The sequence below is a fragment of the Urocitellus parryii genome, chromosome 4 (genome assembly GCF_045843805.1).
Source record: "Urocitellus parryii isolate mUroPar1 chromosome 4, mUroPar1.hap1, whole genome shotgun sequence".
Lineage (NCBI taxonomy): Eukaryota > Metazoa > Chordata > Mammalia > Rodentia > Sciuridae > Urocitellus > Urocitellus parryii.
In genome coordinates, this window is record NC_135534.1 from 51,259,693 (window position 1) to 51,283,871 (window position 24,179).

Below are 24,179 nucleotides of genomic sequence, written 5' to 3' on the forward strand. Positions count from 1 at the left end.
GAAGAAGACTGCTGCCTCCCCCGCAGGCACATGGCTAGCCCCTTCTGTTGTAGGATCCTCAGAGTGTCCGTGTCTAGATGCATTTCATAGTTCTGATTAGAATAAACATCACATTTTCCATGCAATCTGCCTCTAGTGCTTCTTAAATGAAGTTGTGCTTCCCTCGGGGAAATATGCATCTGCTTGGTGTAATTTTTTCAATGGTTTGCTTGTTGGACCACATATTAAACCAGCTTTTAAGAGCTGCAGTTACCAAATGGTTTCAAGTAAATATGCCTCTTTTTTTCCCTTTCCCAATTAGAGTCCCTGAGAAAGTTTTTTTTTTTTTTTTTTTTTTTAATGGAGGTAATTTTGGGGGTATTCCAAGTAAAAAGAAGGGCTGCTTCGGAGGCAAAGCACCATGGTCCTCCTAATGGATTCACTGCTGCTAAGAGCCCACACTGAGTCTGAAACCCGAGGCTGACCAACACCTTGTTTGGTTTTCCAAATGAAGTTACCTTTGACCTCCAGGAAAAAGGGGAATCGAATTCTTCATCTGCTGAAGAGGAGGAGGTGGCCGAGGAAGATGGAGAGGCAGCCTCTGTCACCTGGGCTCCAACAGGGATGTGCTTGGAGCCTGAAATGGGAAGAGAAGAACTTACTGAACTGTTAGCTTCTTTTTTTTTTTTTTTGCTCTGTGCACCAAAGCTGCCTTTCCCTCCTTGCACTTCCCCATGTCCTCCCTCCCTGCCTTCCCTGAGCTGCACCTGCCAGGAGCTTGAGGAAGCAGTACCTAAGGGCAACTGAAAATTTGGCCCTCTACGTTAATTACATTTCTGGATCCCCGCCAAGAGCTTTGCAGCTCTCTTCTCATATTAAAAAAAAAAAAGCCAAGAAAACCAAAAAGCAAGGTATTATGCAGAAATCAATTAATTCCTTAAACACCATTTATATGGTATGCTGCTTACAATGCATTCAGAGATGAGATCTATTATTAAAATGCATGTCTGAAGTTAGCTGAGTTACCTAAACACTTGTGTAAGGTTCTTTCTACAGAGTAATTGAATGCAAAAAAGTCGGAGCCAGCTCTTAAACAAATCGCCCTTCTGCGGCTCACAGCATCTGGCACCCATTTTTACTACATGACATCTGCTCAGTGTAAAAGAGCTGGCGTCAGAATGTCTGGTCACAGAAAAAAAAAATCCCAAATGTAATCAGAAGCACAAGGACTCTAAGCCTAAGGTTTTATCACATAGTCTCATGCAACATAAATATTTCATTAATTATAGCTAAACAAATGCCACTTTTATTTTCCCAACTTGCAGATATTATCACATCATCGAAGTGATGATTCAGATGCCAGGAAAGGCAGTTCAAGATAGGGATGGCTCAACAACACAGGGCCCACGGACAGCCCAAGGCACGGGGCCACGCCAACCTCTGCACAAGAGGTTGGCAGCCACCATGTGCCCATGTTAACCAGAATCTCTTTGTGACCCTGCTGGGCACCAGGTGTGATAAGGGCTTCCAGGTGCGACATGAAGCTTTCATTCTTCTCAGCAAGAACATCTGCCCCTACGTATCAACCTGGGACCCAGGCATTAAAATTTGGATTAACCCGCTTTGGACACCAAACATCAGAATCGGCTAGTACTCCACGATGGGAAACTTCTCTTCGCTCTGCTAATGGCAGCTTGTGTTTGAACACCCCTATGTATGGGTGGGCAGAAAGGAGGAAAAGCAATTCCAAGCCAGTTAACATTCTCTCCAGCTTGCCTTCTCCTCCCCATAATTTTCAACTATTCACCCTAGTGGAAGAGGCCAAGTTTTACAAAATAAGGGTAATTTTAATCTCCAGGAGCACATTTACATATGCTGTTATTCAGAGCAAAATAATGCAAAACATGTATATAATAACACAGCCTCTCTGGGGAGGGAGTTCACTGTTTTCCACTTTAATTTGCCAGATGGGAAAGCTCAGGTAAAGATAGAATCAGAGAGCAGCATGATACGAAGGAGGCATTGTTAGCGGTGAGCAGAGATTGTTTCCCAGTTCTAGCCACTAAATTACCATGGAGTAATTCAGTCACTGGGCATTTAGTTCTTAGCGTGTGAACTTGAGGAACTAACTTAACTTCCTTGAGTTTCTCAGGATCCTGATTTCTTACTTGCAGGATTGTTGTGGAAGAGTAAAATTAATCAATGCAAAGTGCCCTAATACAGTGCCTGGTACTGACTGGAGGTGCTTAAGTTAATGTAGTCAGTATCATGAGCAGCAGCAGCTGCCCCTTCATCATCACTGATCCAAATTAACAATACTTTGGTATTTGCAAAACTGCCTAATTAATCCTCATTTATGGGAAGAGCATAAATTTAAAGTTGGAACTTTTTCCAACTTGCAAAAAATAAATATTTCTACTAAATTCCATTTTGAAAAGGAGGCAAAAATACTTCCAAATAAAATGCATTTCTTAAACTCTAGCAAGAAAGAAGCTTTAGAGTTGTCTACAAGTCTCCCTCTTCACCCCCTCCATCCATTGTAGAAGGAGGCATTCAGGAGTTCACTTATCATTTGCAGAGTTTTAAAATCTTTGCAGCATTGTTCCACTCTGGCTGTGTTAGAGTAAGCGACTCTGGAATTGATTTCTCACCACAAAGCACTAGAAATCAGGACAAAATACATGAAGCATCTGTTTCCAAAAACTGGACAACAAGTAGTGCAGAATTATGTTAAAGGCAAGGACAGATGCAAATGAGGAAAGCCCTGCTATCACAGCAGCTTTCTGCCTAAAGGTCCTTTCCAAATTACAGTGCAGATAGGAAGAGCCTAAACTCATAGACTTAATGAGTTGAAAAGACAGAAATCAGAGTCTGGACAGATTGAGGCAGCTGGAATGTACAGGACAGAGCACTAGAAAGAGAGAGATAAGAGAAAAAAAAAAGACTTCAGCAATAAGCACAGATGTCCCTTTGCATGGATTGCTTAATAGTGAACTATAGATGCATAGAGAGAAACTGCATGAGTTTGGGCAAATAACTGCTAGAACTTTGTAGGCTAAGCAGTCTCTGGAGCTTTTATAGGAGAAACATGTTCAAGTTCTAACTAGCCAAGGTTGCACAGATCTTTGAGACATTTAGAGACCACAGAAGTCACAATTATTAATAGAAATAAATTAGCCTAAAGTAAATGTTATTGTAGACTCACTTGAGCAAATCTTAAAAACAAATCTTGGAGGGAAAAAAGTGATCTGCAAGTTACTTTACTGCCCACCACACATTCTTTACTCCCTATTTAATATTCTTTAACTAAAAAAAAAAAATCTAGACACTCTACAAAGCAATATTCATAATGTTTAGCAGCTGGTAAACAATTACTAGGTATGTAAAAAATCAGGGTAAGTCAGATAAGAGAAAAATCAATCAATAAAAGCAGACCCAGAAATGACAGGTCTGCTGGAATCAGAAACTATTATGATAAAATAGCTATTAGGAATGTGCTCAAGAATTAAAAACATAATTCTACCCCCCCAAAAGCTAATAAATCAATTTATCAAAATTGTAGGATACAAAATTTACATATGAAAATCTATGAATATTTAAAATATATTAACATCAAACTATCTGAAAAAGGAATTGTAGAAGCAGAGAGTAGAATGGTGAACACATACTAGGAAATAGGGAATAGGAGATATTGGTCAAAGGATTTAAATTTTCATTTAAATTGAATAATTTTAAGAGAACTATCATCCAAATCAGTGATAATAGTTAATAATAATGTTTTATATTCTTGAAAATTGCTAAAAGAATAGATTTAAAGTATTCTCACAAAATATTATAAGCATGTGAGATAATTCATACATTAATTAGTTCTATCAAGCCATTCCATAATGTGTGCATTGTAAAGCATCATGCTATACTGGACAAATCTATACAATTTTTGCCAATTAAAATAATCAATTAAGCTGGGCATGGTGGCACATGCCTGTAATCCCAGTGGCTCAGGAGGCTGAGGCTGGAGGATTGCGAGTTCAAAGCCAGGCCTCAGAAAGAGTGAGGCGCTAAGCAACTCAGTGAGAACATGTCTCTAAATAAATACAAAATAAGTATTTTGCATTTATTTAGAGACATGTGGCTCAGTGGTTGATTACCCCTGAATTCAATCCCCAATACCACCCTCCCCCAAACTATAATAATCAACTAATTATTTTTTTAAAACATTTAAATGTAGCAAATGAATTCAACGAGAACAGAAGTTGAATGTATAAAAAAGAACCAATCAGAACCTTTAAAATGAAAAATACAAAACTGAAATGAAAATTTCACTGGATCATTTTCACAGAAGATTAAGCATTGCAAAGAAAAAAAAATCAGTGGAATTAACAACAGCAACAAAAACTATTCAAAATGAAGCACAAGGGAGAAAATTAACAAAATGAACTAAAAAGATGACCAAGAACCTCAGTGTCAAAATCGAGTAGTCTAAAATACATGTTTACAGTGCCAGGAAATGGGAGAAATGGGAACCAAAAAGATAGTTGATGCAATATTGTTGAAAACCATCCAAACTCAATGAAAATTATGAATCTACAGTTCCAAGAAGCTCAATAAACCACAATCAGGATAAACAGAAAGAAAATCACAGTAAGGTTCATGATAATAAAATTACTGAAAATCAGAGACAGAGAAACCCTTAAGAGCACACAAAGAAAAATGACACATTGCACACAGAGAAACAAGGATAGGACCTAAACAGGTTGAAAGACAATACAACAATGTCATTAAAGAGCTAAAAGAAGAGGGCGGGGGTGCAGAACCTATCAATGAAGGCAAAGCTAAGGGTTTCAAAAAATCTTATTTCTTTTTTGAAGACAAAAGCTGGGATTTGTTGTTAGCAGATATGCATATAAAATGTGGAAAAATTCTAGATGTTATATGAAATGAATAATTCCAGAAATAGTAATCATAAAAGTTTTCTCTCTCTCTCTCTCTCTCTTTTTTACTATTTCAGGTAACTTAGATGGAAAAATAGATAATAAGAAAGAAAGGAAGAAAAAAGAAAGAAAGAAGCTCCTTTTTTAACATGTATTGAAGCAAAATGTAATACAAAAATAATAAAAATGGGGCTGGGGTTACAGCTCAGTGGTAGAGTGCTTGCCTTGCATATGGAGAGCACTGAGTTCAATCCTTAGCACCACATAAAAATAAAATAAAGGTATTGTGTCTATCTACAACTAAAAAAATATTAAAAAACGACAAAAATGTTGAAAGAAAAACTATACAGTTGACGTATACTATACCTGCAGTGGCATAGTATTATTTTAGGTAGGCTATGATAAATCAGTAATTTAAATTATAAACCATAAACTACCTACTATAAATACACATATACCTCCCTTAAGCATATATAGACATAACTAATAAGCCAGTATCAGAAGCAAAATAATATTTTAGAAATCTCGATTGAACCAAAAGAAGGAATGGAAAGGAAATAAAATTAGATGACACAAATAAGAACAAATAGCAAAATAGTAGATTGAAAATCAACTATATTAGATATTCCCTAAATGTAGATGGTCTAAGCTTTATTATTTTAAAAGTAGAGATTATCAGATTAGATCTTAATAAAGCAAGAACTTATTATATACTACTTACAGTAAATCTTTCTTAAATATAAGGAGAAGCTAAAAGACAAAAGATAGAAAAACTGTAGTCTGAAAACACTAATCATAACAAAGCTCATGTGGTTATATCAAAGTAGTTTTAAGACAAGAAATAAGAACAGAAATAATATTCCATAATAAAAATGTAAATATGTCAAAAAGATAAGATATTAAATGTGGATGCACTAAATTACAGAGCTTCAAAATATATGAAGCAAAACTTGATTGTACTGAGAGGATAAATATATAATTCCAAAATTACAGTTGGGAGTATTAACTCTCCTCTCAGTAATTGATAGCGTAAGTAACATTAGAGTACATGGCTTGGGAGCACTACTGAACAACTTAACCTACTTTATATCGTGGAACACTACACCAAACAGCACCAGATTCTTTACAAATGTACATGAAACATTCCCTAAGACAGACCTATGTTGAGCTATCACACCATCTCGATAAAGGAAATTGAAATCACGAAAAATTCTCTTGACCACAAAGGAATTAAATTAGAAATTAGATCACCCATGAATCCACCAATTTAATATATGAGAAATTCTTGCTGGACTGCAATTACATGCTTCCTAAGAGCATCATCCGGCCTATACCAGACTTACCATGGCCTACCACAGAGGTCAAGGGAGATTAATGGAACACTGAAAATCAAACACACGTCTGTATCAACATCGCCACCCTAACCTAACTAGAATGAGGGTGGGTATTTTAAAAAGTAAAACACAGAAACAAAAGAGAAGGAACAGAGAGAAAAGGAGTGAAGACAACAGTTGATAAGATTTATTGTAAAATTTAGAAAATGGAGAGAGGATAGATATGGGTTGAGCAAAGTGGAAGTAGGGGTGCTTACAGAGTAGAATTGCTATGAGTGGGCCATATCCCAGAAAAACACAGGAACAGACACTTCAGCACTAAGGAATCAACAAATTAAGTGTGAGAATGAGGTATCATACTGAATATAGAGAAGAAACACAAAACCAAACAAAACAAAAAGTTAGAAATCAATAATTAAAAGATACCTGGGAAAATCCCTAAGTATTTTTAAAATTAGAGAACACTTTTATAATTAACTCATAGATCAAAGAAAAAAATCACAAGGAAAATTAAGAGCAATTTGAAGTAAACAAAAATATCAAAATTTGTAAGGTGCAGCTAAAGATATGCTTAGAGGGAAATGTATGACTTTAAATATTTGTATTAAAAGAAAAGAAAGACTGAAATTCAATGACAAACTTATGTTATAAGTGGCTCTGGAGGCTGAGTCAGGAGGATTGTGAGTTGAAAGCCAACCTCAGCATTGGCAAGACACTTAGCAACTCAGGGAGACCCTGTCTCTAAATAAAATACAAAAATAGGGCTGGGGATGTGGCTCAGTGGTTGAGTGCCCCTGAGTTCAATCCCCAGCACCAAAAAAAAAAAAAGTTGGAAAATATGACTATGTTCCCTAAAAACCTAGTGAAAGGTCTTTAGGTAAACATAGCATGCCTTTGAAGGGAGATAGCAGGACCCCAGTCCCTTCCTCAACTCTTTTGTTCCCTGGTCTCATGATGAGCAGTTATCTCCCTGAACTGTCACCATGATATGCTGCTGTGCTGTAGGGCCAAAAGCAATGAGATCAGTCAATCATGGAGTGAAACCTTAAAAACTTGAGCCAAAATAAACCTTGTCTCTTTGTAACTTGATTATCTCATGTATTTTTTTACAGTAATGGAAGGCTGACTGACACAAGAATATTATTTACAAATATAGAAATAATAACTGGAAGAGACAGCATTTCAATAATTAAAAGCGAGTACCTGTAGAGGATGGTTGGGCCAGTGAGGAGAATGAGAGCAGGATCTCAGGTTTCATTATAAATCATTAGTAATATTTGATTTTTAATATTATTTAATATTTGACTTTGATAATTTGAAAATTTTAGAGCATGATAATTTGTTATAACAGGTATACTGCCCAAATTTGTAAAAGAAAATATTAATAATGAGCATGCATACAACCCCCCCCATTTGTTCTCACCCCTGAAATAACCACACTGTTGTACCAGCACTTGTTTTTGCATACATTTCTCTGTATCTATTCAAATAAAAATTCACATAGAAAATACACACCTTATGTTCTAAGAAGGACAGATGATTATAAAACTGGCTTTCCATATAAACAATGGAATGATAGTATTAAATAATGAAAGATACTAACTTCCAAAAAAAAAAGATACTAACTTCCAAGTTGTAATCTTTATTCTGAAGAAATATCCTTTAGAAATAAAGGCAAAAGTTCAGAGAAATGAAACCTAAGAGTATTTCTCTTCACACTAAAAGAAATCCTAAAAGGGGGTTCTTTTGGGTGGCAGGGCTGGGTACTGGGGATTTACAGAGTCTCACTGAGTTGCTTAGTGCCTCACCATTGCTGAGGCTGGCTTTGAACTTGAGATCCTCCTGCCTAAGCCTCCCAATCCACTGGGATTACAGGCATGCATCACTGCACCCAGCTAAAAGGGTTTTTTTTTAAGAAAAGAAAATTCACTGTGTGTGTGTGTGTGTGTGTGTGTGTGTGTGTGAGAGAGAGAGAGAGAGAGAGAGAGAGAGAGAGAGAGAGAGAGAGATATCTCCTTCCCAAAGAGAAAATAGGAACACTGATTGTTTAAAATTTAATTATAATCTCCATGGCCTTAAGATAGGTATAAAATTAAAATATGTGACAGCAACATCATAAAAGTTGGAAGAAGATAAATAGGGTTTAAAGTTTTCTAAAGTTCTTAGGCTATTCAGGAACAGATAAGAAAATTAATTTAACATAGATTCATTTTAGTCATCAATTAACATTATAACCTCCTGGGTAACCACCAAAATATTAATGAACAAACTACACATAATTATATGTACTATATATTATGATTACCATAACTATTAAACAAAAAAAGAAACTGCATTCAAAAATGCAAAGAAAAGCAAAAGAAGCAAGAAAATATGAGATCAAACTAATGAAAACCAAATAGTAAGCTGAGATTTAAATCCACATATATCATAATTATGTTAACTGCAAGTGGATTAAATAACCAAATAAAAGGCAAAGACTATCAAATCAGATTTTGAAAAACTCAAACTACATGCTGCTTATAAGAAAGGCATTTTCAGAACAAAGTAAGTTTACAATGAGAGAAAAAGATATCATGTAAAAAAAAAACTACAAGAAAGCTAGCATAGCTACATTAAAAATCAGACAAAGACATCAAGGCCAAAAAATATTGCAAAACTAAGAGATGATGATCCCAGTGTCAATGTAAAAGTACACTAAAGCAGTAAAATATAGATGCAGCTAATAGAATAGCCTCAAAATATATAAAGCAAAAATCTATTGAACTAAAACTAGAAAATAATCAAAATCTCAATCATTTTCAGATATTTTAAACATAGCTCTCTGATCAGGTGATAGAAAAATCAGACCCAAATATCAGTAAGGATATACAAGATAGGAGCAAACACTACCATAAATTTGACCTAATTTCTAAGTATACAGAACATCACATCCAAAAAGTAGAGAATATACATTTTTTCCCAAGCACATGCAGAACATTTACCAAGTTGACTTGATAAGCCAAGTCATAAAGCAAGTATCAACAAATCTCAAAAGATTAATCCATATGTAGTATGTATTATGACAATTGTGAAATTAAGCTAGAAATCATAAAATGATGTAGAAATTAAACAATACTATTTCACTAAAATTGACTGATGATAAAAGCAAGTAATAATAAAACAACTCTGATTCAGTTAAAGCAGTGATTAAAGGAAAATTCAGGGCTTTTAAGAAGGCATACATCATGTAGACAAAAATTTGAGACTGAATGCTCTAAGATCCATCTCAAGAAGCTAAAAAGAGCCATGAATTGAACTCAAGTACATAAAAGTAAGAAAACAATTAACAGAATTAATTGTGAAAGATAAACTAATAATGCTCCTCTAAGTGTCTTGTCCAGTAGAAATATAAGCTGTGTATGTAATTTATGCATTAAAAATGTAAAAAGAAATAGATGAACATAATTTTACCCCAAATTTCAAAAATATTAACATTTCAATTTGCAATTTATGCAAAAACTATGAATAAGTTATTTTACATTACTTCTTTCATACTAAATCTTCAAGAGTTGATGAATATTTTACATCTATAGCATATCGCAGTTCAGGTGCTAAGTTTTTAATGGCTAATATGAAATACAATCCTATCAAAACTAAAGGTGTATTTAACAGAAAAACATTATACACCACTTCCATTTTTTAAAAAAATTCATTAAAATTAAAAAACTTAAAAATACACTTCCTCACTCACTCTAGCCATGTCTCAATTGTGAAATAGGGATTGTTGTATTCATTTAGTACATTTCTAGAAGGTAGTGTAGAACATTAACATGACCTTGGAGTAGGGAAAGATTTCATAAACAAAAATGCAAAAATTAATAATAAAGGAAGATACTATAAATTTCACTTTATTAAAGTAGGTACTTCCAGGTTATCAAAAGATATATTTAGGGGCTGGGATTGTAGCTTAATGGCAGAGTGCTTGCCTAGCAAATGTGAGGCACTGGGTTTGATCCTCAACACAACATAAAAAAGTGAATCAAAAAATGAGAGAAGATATTTGCAATACAGATATCTGACAAAGGACTGATTAACCAGAATCAACATAGATTATGAATCAATAAAGAAAAGATTGACAACACAATAAGAATATGAGCCAAAGATTTAAAGACTTCATACAAGAGAATACTTAAATAAACCTATGAAAAATAGGCAACACCATTATCAGGTAAGTGCAAATCAAAGTAATGAGATGCTACCACACACCTACAAATACAGCAATATCAACAGGAAAACAAAACAAAACTGAGATTACCAAGTATGTGGAGCGAGGGGAGGTCTCCTGTCTGCTGGAGGGCCTACAGATTGTAACAACCACTTGGAGAAACTGACTATACTGCATCAATTAAATCAACTCTTCCACCTACTCCATGATCTAGCAATTCCACTGCTAGGTGGATGCTCACAAAGATTCTCTCCTTGGCTGAACTCTGACCAGGATTCTCTGAACCCTCTTCTCCATTGGTCTTCAATCTCAGCCTATAAAAAGTTACAGACTCTCAACACAAATGATTGTTCACATCCTATCCCCCCCCCACACACATACATATTAAAATACTTATATACTATAGTTTCTGACAGCTCAAGATCACACCCTTAGGGATGACCCTTAGAGTACCTGAGAAAGCTCAGTTGCCAAAAGACTTTCCTGTTTATTTTAGCCAACACCCAATGATATCCCCTGCCCTGTTCTTAGACTACTTACTAAAAAGCGTTCCCAAATGTAAATCCTTTCTCTGTCCCTTTGAGATGTCTATGTGTCTCCTTCAACTCAAGAGCATCTTTCTCAAGGACATGAAAGCCATTCCCTTAAAGTATAATCACTACAAAGGATAGGGTCACTGTCTCCCAGTCTCTGTTGGAAGACAGATTCTTTAACTGCCAGTTAATAGGCACAGCTAGCTTAGTCTGTCTTTATACAGATTAGCCCTTGTAAATTTTTACTTCCTTAACTCTACTGAGCCCCTTCCACCCTGCCTCATTCTCCCTGTAAGGCACCCCATTGACTTCTATAGCAATCAAAGTTGATTTCATATCATACTGGAACTTCTTCCTATTGCAATAGTATATTACTGATTAAAATTTGTCCTTACTACTTTAGTGTCTAGCTTAATTTATCTTTGGCAGTATCTAACAGAAATGAACACATGCATGCACCAAAGGTATGTATATAAGCTTGCTTGAATCAGCATCATTCATAATAAAAACAACTGAAAACAGCCTCAATGCCCAGAAACAGAATGCACAAATAAATTGTGAAATATTCATACAATGGGATGAAATACAGAAACTAAAAAGAATAAACCAATTCTGCACATAACAACATGGGTAAATCCACCACCCCCACAATGTTCAATGAAGATAGCCAGGCACAAAAGAGTACGTACTTGTCTGGCTTCCTACTGCACAAACAATTACCTAGCTTTACAATTACCTAGTTTTTATTATTTAAGACTTAGTAGGTCAGATGTCTAGGCCTGACTCCACCAATATTCTGCCCAGAGTCTTACAAGGCTGACATCAAGGTGTCAGCTAGACTGAAGTTCTCATCTGTAGCTCAATGTCCTCTTTCAAGCTCATTCAGTCTATTGTCAAAATACAGTTCCTATTGGTTGTAGGGCACATGGTCCTTTTTCTCTGTGGCTGTCAATCTTAACTCCCAAAGGCCATCTGTTCATGGCCTTCTCACAATGTGACAGTTTACTGCTTCTTCTAGGCCAGCAAAATCATGTCTCTTAGACTTAGAATCCAGTCTCTGACCTTGGAAAGTCCTTGTTAAAGGATTGCCTGATTAAGTTAGTCCTGCCCAGGATGATCTCCCTTTTGATTAACTCCAAGTTGATTGTTTTGGGACTTAATTATGTCCTTAAAAATCCCCTAACCTAATCACAGGATGGACTGAAATGTTCCCACCATACTCTAGGGGACAAGATTATGCATAATTCTTCCTACTACAATATCAAGTTATTTTATTTTTTAAAGTGAAAAAACAAAAATGCTGCAAAAATAATCTAAGTTGATAGGAGTCAGGTGGCAATCCCTTTGTTGGGTGGGGTATATACAGGGAGGAAAGAATGAGGAGGCATCTGTGTTCTGCAAATGTTCTGTAGCTTAACCACAGAGACAAAAACACAGTGGTGCACTTTGTAAAAACTCATCAGTTGTAGACATAATATTTAAGGACTTTACAGATGTTATACTGCAATAAGTTTATATAAACATAAAAAGGTTTTCAGGAGGATTTCTTTAATTATACAAAAGAATGATAGCTAGCATTAAAATTGTGTAAGATGGGCATTGGTAACTACTTGAAATTAGTTTATGCCCCTAAGCCATTTAAATATCCTGATAAATTTACATGTATCTTTAATTTACTTAGAACGTTTTCTTGTAAAAATATAAAAAAATCAAACTTTAATCTGACTCTTCCTCCTTTGCACAGAATTTGTGTGCTCACAAGATAAATGTAGAGACAGCAGTGTCACTGTATGCATTTGCTGAAATGGGCAAGAAATAAAAGACTGATGGGCCTAATTTAGTAGGATTGATAAAATCTTTATATCCTTAGCATATAGTCTAGAAACACCTTTAAGAAACACAAGGCTCTTGTAAGAGAGAGGCCCAGGCACTATTTGCAGAGCTGGCCAGCCCAGATCTAATTCCCTTCTCTACACTCCCATTCTGTTCTAAGCCAAGGAAATCACACTATTTCACATTGAATATACATGAACACATCTTTCCAGGAAAATACATTACCCAACTTATTGTAATCAATACATATAGAAGTCACATAAAATTCCATAAAATTCAATGTTTTATTTAAGAATAAAACATTACTAAACAGACTTGGAAAGTATATTAAAATAAGAACTTAAGATAAAATGGTTCACCAATGCAAGGATAGTTCAATAGCCATAAATCTATTATATAATTTATAATATCAAACTAAGGAGAAAAAAATCATACAAACATCTTAAAAGGTGCTGAAAAGACATTTGATAAAATTTACCATTTATGTATGACTGAAAATACTTTTATTAGAATAGGAAGGTTATGTCCATAAAAGGATAAGATATATCTCAGTCAACCCAGAAGCCAGTATCATGTTTAAATGGGAAAACACTAGCAGCATTCTCATTGAGTTTAGAAATGTAATAAGATTATCATTCGCAAAATTGTTTGGTTTGTTTTTTGGTGCTGGGAATTGAACCCAGGGCCTTGTGCATGTGAGGCAAGCACTCTACCAACTGAGCTATGTCCCCAGCTTAAGATTATCATTATTAATATTTTTATTTAATATTGTTCTGGAGATTCTGTAACAAAAGAAACTAGGGGCACAAAATAAGAGACACATAATTAAAAAGCAGGAGGTAAAATGGTTATTTGCTTATGTTCAGTGTAGATATAGAAATAACCTAGAGAAATCTTGACACAAGAAAAGAGAATGTAGTAAGATGAATGGGCACGAAATTACTATACAGAAATCAATAATTTTTATATACACAAGAAGTAGGAATATAAACTGGAAAGATATTGTTTACAGTAATAGCAAGAACAAATGTACCTAATAGTAAACTTAATAAATATGCAAGGTTTATTTGATATAAAGATTAAAATGTTCCTGAGGGTCATGAAAAAGAATGAACATATGAAAAGACAATTCATACCATAAGTTTGTGATTTCTTCTTAAAGTAAGTAGTTTATGAATTCAGCTCAATCATATAAAAGCACTCACAGATTGTTTTTTTGATACATAGACAAGCTGAAGTTAACTTCATAGAGACTATCAGACAAGCATGAAAAGCCAGGACACTGTAGAAAAAGATCAGAATACTCTCCCTACTAATAGAAAATATGTAAAAAAAATTTAAGCACACATACAAATAAGTAAAGTGAGATAATGAGATAATTAAAATAGTATGGTATTGATACATGACAGACAACTCAATGGAATATAGTAGGATGAAAATAAAAACAAGTCCGGGAATCCAATATTTGATAAATAGTTGCTGAGGCTGGTCTCAAAACTGCAATCTTCTTGCCTTATATAAGAGAGGAAAAGATGGGTTATTCATTAAATTATTTAGGATAAGTAGGGAGATATCTAAAAATAATAAAGTTGGAACCCTAATTAAAATTTTATAGTAGTATAATTTCTTGATGTAAATATTTAAATGCTAAAATATAAAAAAGATCAAACAAAAAGACTCAATGAAACTGTAAGAAAATTCTATAAACTTTAAAGAAGCTCTTTCTTCTTCCATAAAATAAAAAGTTATAATCACTATATAAAAATAAAAATTGAATGCAACAAAACCCACCATAAACGCTGGGTGTGGTGGTGCATGCCTGTAATCCCAGCAGCTAGGGAGGAGGATGGGGAGTTCAAAGCCAGATTCAGCAACAGCAAGATGCTAAGCAACTCAGTGAGACCCTGCCTCTAAATAAAATACAAAATAGGGATGGGGATGTGGCTCAGTGGTTGAGTGCCCCTGAATTTAATTTGTGGCACCCCCCCAAAAAAAAACCCATAAAGAAATTTAAACACAAACAAGAAATTGGAAAAAAACATATTTGTAACAACATAAGAAATGTTCTTTCCTTTTAAATAGAGTTCCTACCTGTCATTAAGAAAATACTAACAAACCAACAAAAAACTGGACAAAGGACAGAACCAACAGTACAAGGAAAAGAAACATGAACGTCTCTTTAACATATGAAAAGAGGCTCAGTTACTTCATTGAAATTTCAACTTTTCTGAGTTTATTGGATTGGGAAAGGTTAATATTAGGAAGGCGGGGAACACATTGGTTACTCCACCTTGGCTGTTGGGAATGTGATCTGAACACCAGGATGGGGGACAACCGGGCAATCAATACGAAAGTTCCCAATTTACACATCCTTTGCTCAGGCATTTCCACTTCTAGGAATTTATTATCCTACAGATAAATTCGCGCATATGCCAAATGGATTAAGTTCTCAGTTAATCAATGTAGCACTGCTGGTGATAACAAGATGTGAAATAACAAACCTTGCATCCTTGGGGACTGGCTGCATAAATTAAGGTACTCTGGAATACAGGGCAGCAATAAAACAAAGGAGAAAGTTCCTTTCCCCCAGCCCTCAATACTGAGGATTGACTCCAGGGTACCTACCACGGAACTACATCCCCAGACACTGAACTACATCCCTAGACCTTTTTATTTATTTATTTTTCATTTTCAGACAAGGTCTCAGTTGCCGAGGCTGGCCTCAAACCAGCGGTCATCTTGCCTCAGCTTCCTGATTACAGGTGTGCACCAGCTTCACCTGACAGAGAAAGTTCTTTATATACTAATGTGGAATGATCTCCAAGATAAAATTTTAAAAAGTACAAAAAGAAAAAAGAAATGTGTGTGCAGCATGCTACCATGCTACTACTTGTGTAAGAAAAAGAAAGCACATGTAAATTTTCTCTTAATGCATAAACTCTGCCTGGAAGAATGGCCAAGAAACTGATAATAACATCTATCATCAAGACAGAGTCCGGCTGCCTCACCGACAAGGACGGGAGGAAGGACTTTCACCTTGTGCCTTTTGTACCCTTTGATTATAAACCATATGAATATATAATTTTGTGACACATGAACTTTTGATAGATGATGTAAAGGACAGAGTGATACTCTAACCTGGTCTGTGCTTATCCCAAACTTGGCTTCAAATAAAGCCTCTGTTAATATTATAGATGTTTGATTGGGAAACAAAAGAAGATAAGTAATTTTGTTTTTACTTGAAAACTAAAGTTCCAAAATAAAAATTATGTAAGAAAATAAAAAAGTGAAAAAAAGAATAAAGAAAAGCAGTCGCTTGACAATAGAAATAGTAAGATCACCATTTGTTTCAAGCAACCAACCAACAACTAAATTGTTGCTAAGGGAATATACTAAGTCTTTGGCAATACAGAAGTGATGAGAGGATAAATATAGCTTTTTATTAGATATTTCCATGTTGTTTGATTACTGTCCTTGATATATTAATTTATAATTTTAAAAAATCAGATTTAAACATAAAAAGTCTACCTTTCCATTGGTAACCAAATATATAGAAAAGTGTTTAACCTAGTAATTCAAAAGAAAGAAAAAGCTCTATACATAAAAATTCATTCAACACCATACATGAAATATATTCACCTATAATTTATATATTCATGTATACCTATAAACAAAAGAAAATAATTCATTAAATGATAAGGTATCCACAAAACATTCTAGTCTATTAAATTACATTTATGTAAATCAGATGGTAATTGGCATAATATCTATGGCATAATGCTAATTTTTAAAAAGTTATATTTTATGTACAACTTAGTAAAAACAGTCAATGAGCAAGAAAGGGATGGAATTCTAGTTAACACTTTCAATGTTCTAATTTCAAAATTTTAATTTTTTCAAAAATTTCAACTTCAAGTTTCTCTATTTTTGTGTTTGAGAAGCAAATTTAGAATTTAATTTGAGAAACAAACCAGAGTGACGATGCCTGTTTGCTAACCCAGGCAAGGATAACTAACTGACCATCAGGAACTGTGGACTTCTATACGGAAAGAGCCACTTACTTGCATCTCCTCCTGGAGAAGGAAGACGGGCCACCTGTTCCAGGGAGGTGCTTCTGAAAGGCTGTGCCAGCTTCTCCAGGGATAGGACATTGTCCCTGCGCAGCACCTTCCCATCAGGGCTGCTAAAGAGGTCCCTGATGTCCTTCCTCTGTTTAGATTCTTGAAGGAAACTTTCAAAAGATTTGTCTTTGAATTTGAGGGAGGAAAAAAGTGAGGCTCCTTTCTTTGGAACCCTAGCAGCATCTGGTAAGGTCTCTTGCAAACTCACTTTCTCTAGGAGTATGGGGACATCTTCCATCTTGCTGCAGGGTGGGGACGCTAGTGCAGGAAATCTCTTTGATGGCCGATTGGGCAAACTATGGGTGCGGAGGGCAGGGTCAGAAGGGTTAAGCCTCGAGAACTGAGCAGCCTGGGAACCCAGGGACAAGAAAGCAGAGGCCCTGCTTGCCACATGTGTCCCACTGGACTGCTGGTCCCCCTCCTTGTGGGAACTGGTTTTCCGAAGGCTGAATGAGCGAGTACAGGTGTGTGGCTGATCTGTGGGCAAAGTTTTGGATTCTGACTTGGCCCAGGCCTTCTTTCCACCTTCGGAGTTGGGAAAGAAGTTTCCCAGGGACTTTCGGAGGGCATTGGCTATGAGCCGCAGGGGCGACTTAGGTGGGGCACCTTGCTCTGCTGGAGTCCGTACAGCTGGGGCCTGTGTCTCCTCCTGGGCCTCTCTCTGGGCTGGCAGCGTCTGTTTCCATGCCCGAGGGAGGGTCAAGGGGTGGACTGGCTTCAGCACTCGGCCTGGTCTATCACCCCCAGGACTGTCCTGGGAACGTGGTTCCTCAGCCCTGAGGTGCACACTCTCAGGGATGGAGTCATTCCAATCCAGCAGCATGGTCTTCTGTTCCTGAGTGAGGACTAACTTCTTCAAGCCCAACTTCCTCTCCTCTGCCAGCTCTGACCTGCCCTCCTGCTGCCTCCTGGGTCTGATACTCTCCTCTCTTGGTTCTCTTCCATCCACGAGAGATTGCTCTTGATGTGTGAGGCACCTGTCTTTCTGCCCAATGGGGTATGGGTCTTTGTGGAGGCTCTTGGTACCTCCAAGAGGGGCCTCTGCTTCCTCACAGTCCTCAGAAGCCATCTCCACAGGGCTTGTGACACTGTCTCCTCCGGGGCTCACCAGGCAGTATTCTGCCCGCTCCAGCACGGTACCATGAGGCAGATAGAGGGGAGTTTCCATGGGTGTTCCTTGGGCTCTGGCTCGTCTCAGAAAGATTGGGGTAGATGGACTGGAGGGACCTCTGGAGGCCTGTGAATGGGGACTGTAAGCTGCCACCTAGAGGGGATGGGCAGAAACGGCAGTTAGCTAATAATTTACAGCATTCATTTATATGGAGGAGGCAAATCCCAACCCACACTCTACTTCCTTCTTCTCTCCAGATCTCAGATACCAAAGTCAAAAGTGGTTTTGCCTCAGAGGATTTCATGGGGCTGCTCTTTGTTCTAAGAGGGTGCTTGGAACCTGTTGAGATCTACCTGGAGCCCCTAGATCCACACCGATTAAAGGTCATTCTGGGTCCTGGATTGGGTGGGTAGGAAGCCAGAAGGGAAGACCAATGTGTGGCTGCTGCCCTTGATGAGCTTCTGGGCCAGTGAGCACAGGGATGGCTGGCCCCCAAGGATGGCCAGGCTCATGGCAGAAGGCAAGATCCCCAATGGCTTGCCCAAGCATGGTCCTACCGAATGGCCTCCTTTACCCAGGTATGTTCCTCTAACAATCACAAGACCAAGATTTCTTTGTTGGAGGCTTTTGAGGTGAGAAAGTGACAGTTACCTTTCTGCTGTGGTGGCAAAAGTGTGACCTTTAGGACCTTTCAGTGACCTTCTAAATTTCACACCTTGTACCACTGAGAAAAGTAGCCACTTCCAGCATGGGGGAACTTGGCCCTTGGCAAAGGGAGAATCTAAGTAGACTCTGCAACGAGTGGCTGTGCCCTGCAGGTCAGAGAACTGGGGCCTTCACAAGAGCATTCATTATTTCTGTCTTGTGCACTTTTGACTTCCTAGAACCTACAACAGGGCTGGCAGGCACAGAGGCTTGACAACTGCCTATGGAAAGAAAGAGTCCAGCCATGCTTGTCAAAAATGACATTTCCTATACAAGAAAGATGTTGCTTCCAAGGTCCTTGGATGCTAGCAAAGGTTCCCTCTGTGTCTGTTCCTTCAGTTGTGAGCTCCTTAATACCCACTGTGAGTTCCCCAAGGGCAGAGCACCTGTCCCAGCATCTCTGCGTCCCATGGTACAATACTTGGTACAAAGTACAAAGTCTGTGTTCTGGGAGTGGGTGAGCTTTCATGAAAGGCACTTGTGAAGAAGGCCTGGAGTGGACCCTTGACAAGTTTCTCTCTGGCCCTGGCCTTGCACTAGGGGGCACTTAAGAGCACACAGCATCCAGAGTCAAGTGTGGAAGGTGGGAGGAGCTCACCTTCCTAGGCCTGTGCAGGGCCCTCGGCTGTACTCACCTGAGATGGAGAGGAGTCATCTTGGGTATGCCCAGGGACACTGGCTGAAGAAGAAGAAGATGGTGGGGAAGATGAAGGAGAAGACCAGGAAGAAAGAGGAAGAGGAGAAGGCTCTTTTGGAGATGATGGGGTTCTTTTGTTCACTGGCGGCAAATCTACCGAGGAAAGAACATTTTCTGTTACAGAGCTGTTGTGAAAGAGCTTGCAAAAAGACGAGGCTTGCAGTGAGGCTCCTGTTCTACAGGCAGAGCCAAGAAGAGGAAGGGTTGGAGACTGACTCAGAGGTTCCTGGTGGCCACATCTTGGGAATTGGAGGAATGGGACCCAGAAAGGCAGAGGAGCCCTGGGGGCAAAGGGAACCCCAAGATGAAAAGTCAAAGGACCACTGTGTTTCAAACTCCTGAGATTGTTCCCGAGGTAGGTGACCTAGACTTTTCAGAGCTTATTGGAAATAGACATCTACCCTTAAGTTTCCCTAAAGCTCTGATGGTTAAGAGCTGGGGCTACATTAAGTCATTCATCAATAAACCATCTGAGGTTTCTGCCCACGAGGTGCTGAAGCATTAGCCGTGGCACACACAGGGTAGACATTCACGACTAATGAAATGGCTCTTCCTCTCACGAGCACCCAAGGGGCTCTCAGACAGGTGGCCAGGCTGCGCCATCAAGGGAACACAAGGGAGGGAGGTTACAGCCATATCAAATCATCTGAAGCACACAGAGTGAGATCTCTGCCAAGCTTCTGTTGGTCAGGCAACAAACTGGAAAGCAGTGTATCTGCTCAGAGATGCGTGAGAAAGGAGCATGGCTGGGCCCAGGGAGGAGCTTAATTCCCACTGTGGACAGCTGACATCATCTGGTCTCAGGAGAGCAGATTGTGACAGTTGTGGCCTAGAAGTTTTTCCACGCTCACATGTGCTTCTCTCCCCCGCTACCCCCCTTGAGGATAGTAGTCTTAAATCTGAAATCTCAAGTATTTTATCTCCGTATTGAACTATTTCAGACAAGCTGCACTCAAATCGTTTCTGAATGCCACACAGTCTGCCGATGTGCCCCTCAGTCCTGGGCTCTTACACACCCAGCTCTCCCATGAACCGAGGGAGCACATCTGGGTGTCCCCCAGACACCCCCCAGGACGGCTGCCTACTGGTCACTCCCATGTCTCGCTGCCTGCTTATGGCTGCTCAGAGGACCCATTGAGATTTCCCTCTGAGGTGTCCAGGCTTTGGATTTTAGCTCCCTTCTTAGCTCAACACAAGGCCCAGTTTCCTCAAAGCTCTGGATGAGAAGCTCCTCCTCAGGTGCCCACACATACCTAACCATCCCCAAGAGTTCCAGCCAGTCCCATTCTTACAGCGGAAGTGGCCACGGGGCTGGACGTCCAGTGTTCCGCCCTTCTTTCCTCACACACCAACGCAAGCATGTCAGATGGCATATCCCAGATCTGGGTTCTGAAAAGATGGCTACCCCACACACATGGTTGACAAGCCCCCAAAGGGGAGGCTTCCAAAAAGCTTCCAAGGGAACAGGTAACCCCAGGGGAGAGAGCCGATGTGAGGGTGGATAAGAAGGAGCTGTTGGGAGACAGGCCATGGGCTGCCAGGAGCTGGCGCAGGGGAGGTGGCTGGCCTGCCTCCCTTCACCGGCACCCCCACCTCAGCCCACAACGAGATGGTTCGAGCCTAAAAAGGCAAAAGTCGTGAGTCAGTGATTGCCTTGCTTCCTGTCCTCAGCTTGCCAAATTCCTGCCAAATTCCTTCTCCCCCTCTCCCTCGCCCCCTCATTCTCCTCTCCCTGCCATCTTCTGAATCCAACTCCTTAATTTGTTTCAAAAGTTGTCTTGGCTCCACACACTGCCCTTTTGTTCCTCCATGGAGTCTCAGGGGACCTTATGACACATAGTCAGGGACACCTGGGGACACGAGTCCATTGGAAAAGCCTTGGGGTTCACAAGGTCGTGACCTGGAAGCTGCTCCCCCCTCCTTTCTCTAATTCCCAGCCCACCTGGCCAGGGGGGTCTCTCTCCATTCATGGTCCTCACTCCCTGTCTTAGAGACAGAGCTTGGGGAGGGCTTGAGGAGTTGGGGAGCAGGGCTCCCATGTAGGCCAACCCTGGTCCCTGGGCTGCCATTCAAGCCACAGCCTGGGAGGGACACGGTCTGGGAAGGGGCGAGTGGAGCCAGAGCCAAGCTGAGTGATGATGGGAAATGTCACCTGCTGGAGGCTGGTTGTGCCTTGGAGTTCACTCAGAACATGGTCAAGAGGAGCCTGGGACCTCACCCCTTCACACTCACAGCAGCTGCTGGACACTGAGCAGGTTACCAGACCCTCAGCTTCCTCAGGTCTATCACTGCTTCAGGGGATGGTTGAGGGAATAAATGGGACACAAAAAAGTGCCCAGCGGTACAGGACACAAATGCTTCATGTTAGCTACAGATGAGTTCCATCCCCGTCCCCTCCTCTCATGCCTCAGATGGTGTCTAGTAAAGACATGGCTGAAGCCCTGGCCCGTTCCAGAGGGAGCCATGCACCCATCCCAGCCACGATTTCTCCACTCTTCACGTTTCCTCATTTGCCAATTCAGACCCTCCTCTCTGGTTCTTTCCTGGAATCTTGGCTTCTTTGTCCTCTGCAAGATTCTTGGTCCTGGGTGCTACTGCCCCTTAGGGTTCCTTTGTGCAAAAGGAGTCGTTGAGCAAGCCAGAGCCTGAATCACAGCTTCTGACACCCTGGATCCAAAGCCACGTTACCTCCTCTTGGGCCCTCTGACCAGAGTGACCTTTTGTTCTGAATCCTAGAGGACATTCTGGCATGCTGCTCATCTGGGGAGACCGTCCTATGTTCTTTTCCTACTACCCAAAAGATGGCTCTAGTGGCTTTCAGCTTGGGATTTTTTTGTGTGTGTGAGGACTGAGATTTCAGGGTGCAGCTTCCCAGAATTTGGAGGCTATGAATGCCTCAAATCCCTCTCAAAGTCTGGGAGCGCCCTCTAGGGGCTTCAGCCGGAAAACCCGAAGCCCTGTGCTTTGCACTGAGTCTCACCAGCTCCAGGGTTCATTCATTCATTCAGCAGGGCTGAGGGCATGGCTCAGTGGTGGGGTGCTTGTCTAGCATGTGCAAGGCCCTGGATTCTATCCCCAGAGTCTTCCCCATGCAAAAAAAAAAATCCATTCACTGAGAAAACAAGGAACAGGTACCTCCTCTGGGTCAGACCATATAATATATATTTTTCCACCTCCTCATAATTCCAACTCAAGTGCTTCTCTCAAACCAGCTTTTCTGTACACGAAAATCAGCACTTGATACTCTTCGGTTACTGAAGACTGAGTCTCCAGGTCCATGCCAGGCACCTCGCTGCTGTGTATCAGTCCTTTCTCTGTCCTGTGCCTCCTCCAGCACCTTGACACTGTTGTGAGTGCCTCCACCAGTCCCCTGGCTCTCACCCAGGCTGGGAACTCCCTAAGGGCACAACTGAGCCCCTCTTAGTGGTGGCATTCAGAAGCATTGGAATGGACTCTACACCAAGAGAAGGATCCCAGTGCCCTCCGAGGGGCTGGGGCCAGGAATGAGAGGAGGACATGTGGAAGGCTTTAATTCCCTCCACCCTCTTGCTCTCACTGCCTTGGGCACCGTCAGTAATTCAAGCATCATTTTAGATTGTCCCCAGATGAAGCAGCTTGCACAAATGTGCAGTCCTGGTCTAGCTCCAAAGGTGGCCCCTGTCCCAGCCTGACCCAATGAGGGCTGGTGGGTCTTGGGGTTGCTGGAGAGTGACTCACTGGCTAGGAGTCAGTATTGACTCAGAAGGAAGGAGCTAGGGCTCCCTTCCAAGTACGATGCTTCATTATGTAAACCCTGCCAGACCCAAGGCCTTCCTGCACCTCCTCTCCTAGGCGAGCCTGGAGAGGGAATGTGGTACAGGGGGAGAGGAAGGCAGCAATGGAATGGATGAGTCCCAGCCTCTTGCTGAGGGCCTCTGAAGGGAGTTCCTGCTTTGTCCTGCTGTGGCTGGGATTGTGGGCCAGCTTGGGATGCAACTGTGTGTGTGGCCACTGCGCCCCCTGGTGGGGTCCCTCGCCTTCATCCATCTCTGCTCTTCTCTGGGACCAAGATGCACAGAAAAAGGAGTAGGACTGTGTGTGTGTGTGTGTGTGTGTGTGTGTGTGTGTGTGTGTGTGTGTCTGTGTTGCTTCCTTTCTTGCTTTGCCCACAATTGCCTGGAGTCAAAATGCTGACAACTCCCATGCACAGAATCAAATCATATAACATCCGTGGGCCTCGGTTTCCTTATTCATGTTCCAAAAAGCTTGGAGTCTATCACTGCTAAGGCTGCTTCTGGGTAAAATTCTGGAATCTCAAGTCTCCATGATTCTAGAGTAGGGGCCAGTCCCGAATCCCTGGGAGAATTCTTCCTTTAGTCCACAGTGGAAATCAGGTCAACTGCATGTTGTTTTTTTGCCCCTCACATCCTGGAGGCCACGGCACAGAAGACAGGCACCATGTAAGGAATGAGAGAGCTGCTGCCTGGGAATCAACTCCTGCCCAGCCCAGTCCAGCCCAGTCAACCCACAGAGAGCTTTCGATATGACTCACTGGACTGGAATCTTTTTCTCCAGTTCTGGTGTTTGCTTGGAGTTGGAGCCTGGAAGCTATTGGCCCGTTGCAAAGCTGTGGTGAGAAAGAAAAAGAGAGCAAGAGTCCATTAGATGTGTAGAGGGGATATGCCTCTAGCCCATTGACCCCAAATTAGCAGACAGGTGGCTCTAACTGACGGAAACTTCCCGGCCCCC

The 24,179-nt window shown here is 40.2% G+C and overlaps 1 protein-coding gene across 1 annotated transcript in view; it reads right to left on the reverse strand.

Annotated features, from left to right (window-relative positions):
• Positions 1–24,179, reverse strand: part of Mical2 (microtubule associated monooxygenase, calponin and LIM domain containing 2) — a 206,680-nt gene that overhangs the window by 27,414 nt on the left and 155,087 nt on the right. Inside the window, exons 23-26 of the mRNA XM_077798174.1 lie at positions 23,983–24,057; positions 19,390–19,544; positions 16,879–18,202; positions 498–580 (exon numbers count right to left, since the gene is read on the reverse strand). Coding sequence (XP_077654300.1) covers positions 498–580; positions 16,879–18,202; positions 19,390–19,544; positions 23,983–24,057 — 1,637 coding nt within the window. The remainder of the gene's footprint in view (positions 1–497; positions 581–16,878; positions 18,203–19,389; positions 19,545–23,982; positions 24,058–24,179) is intronic.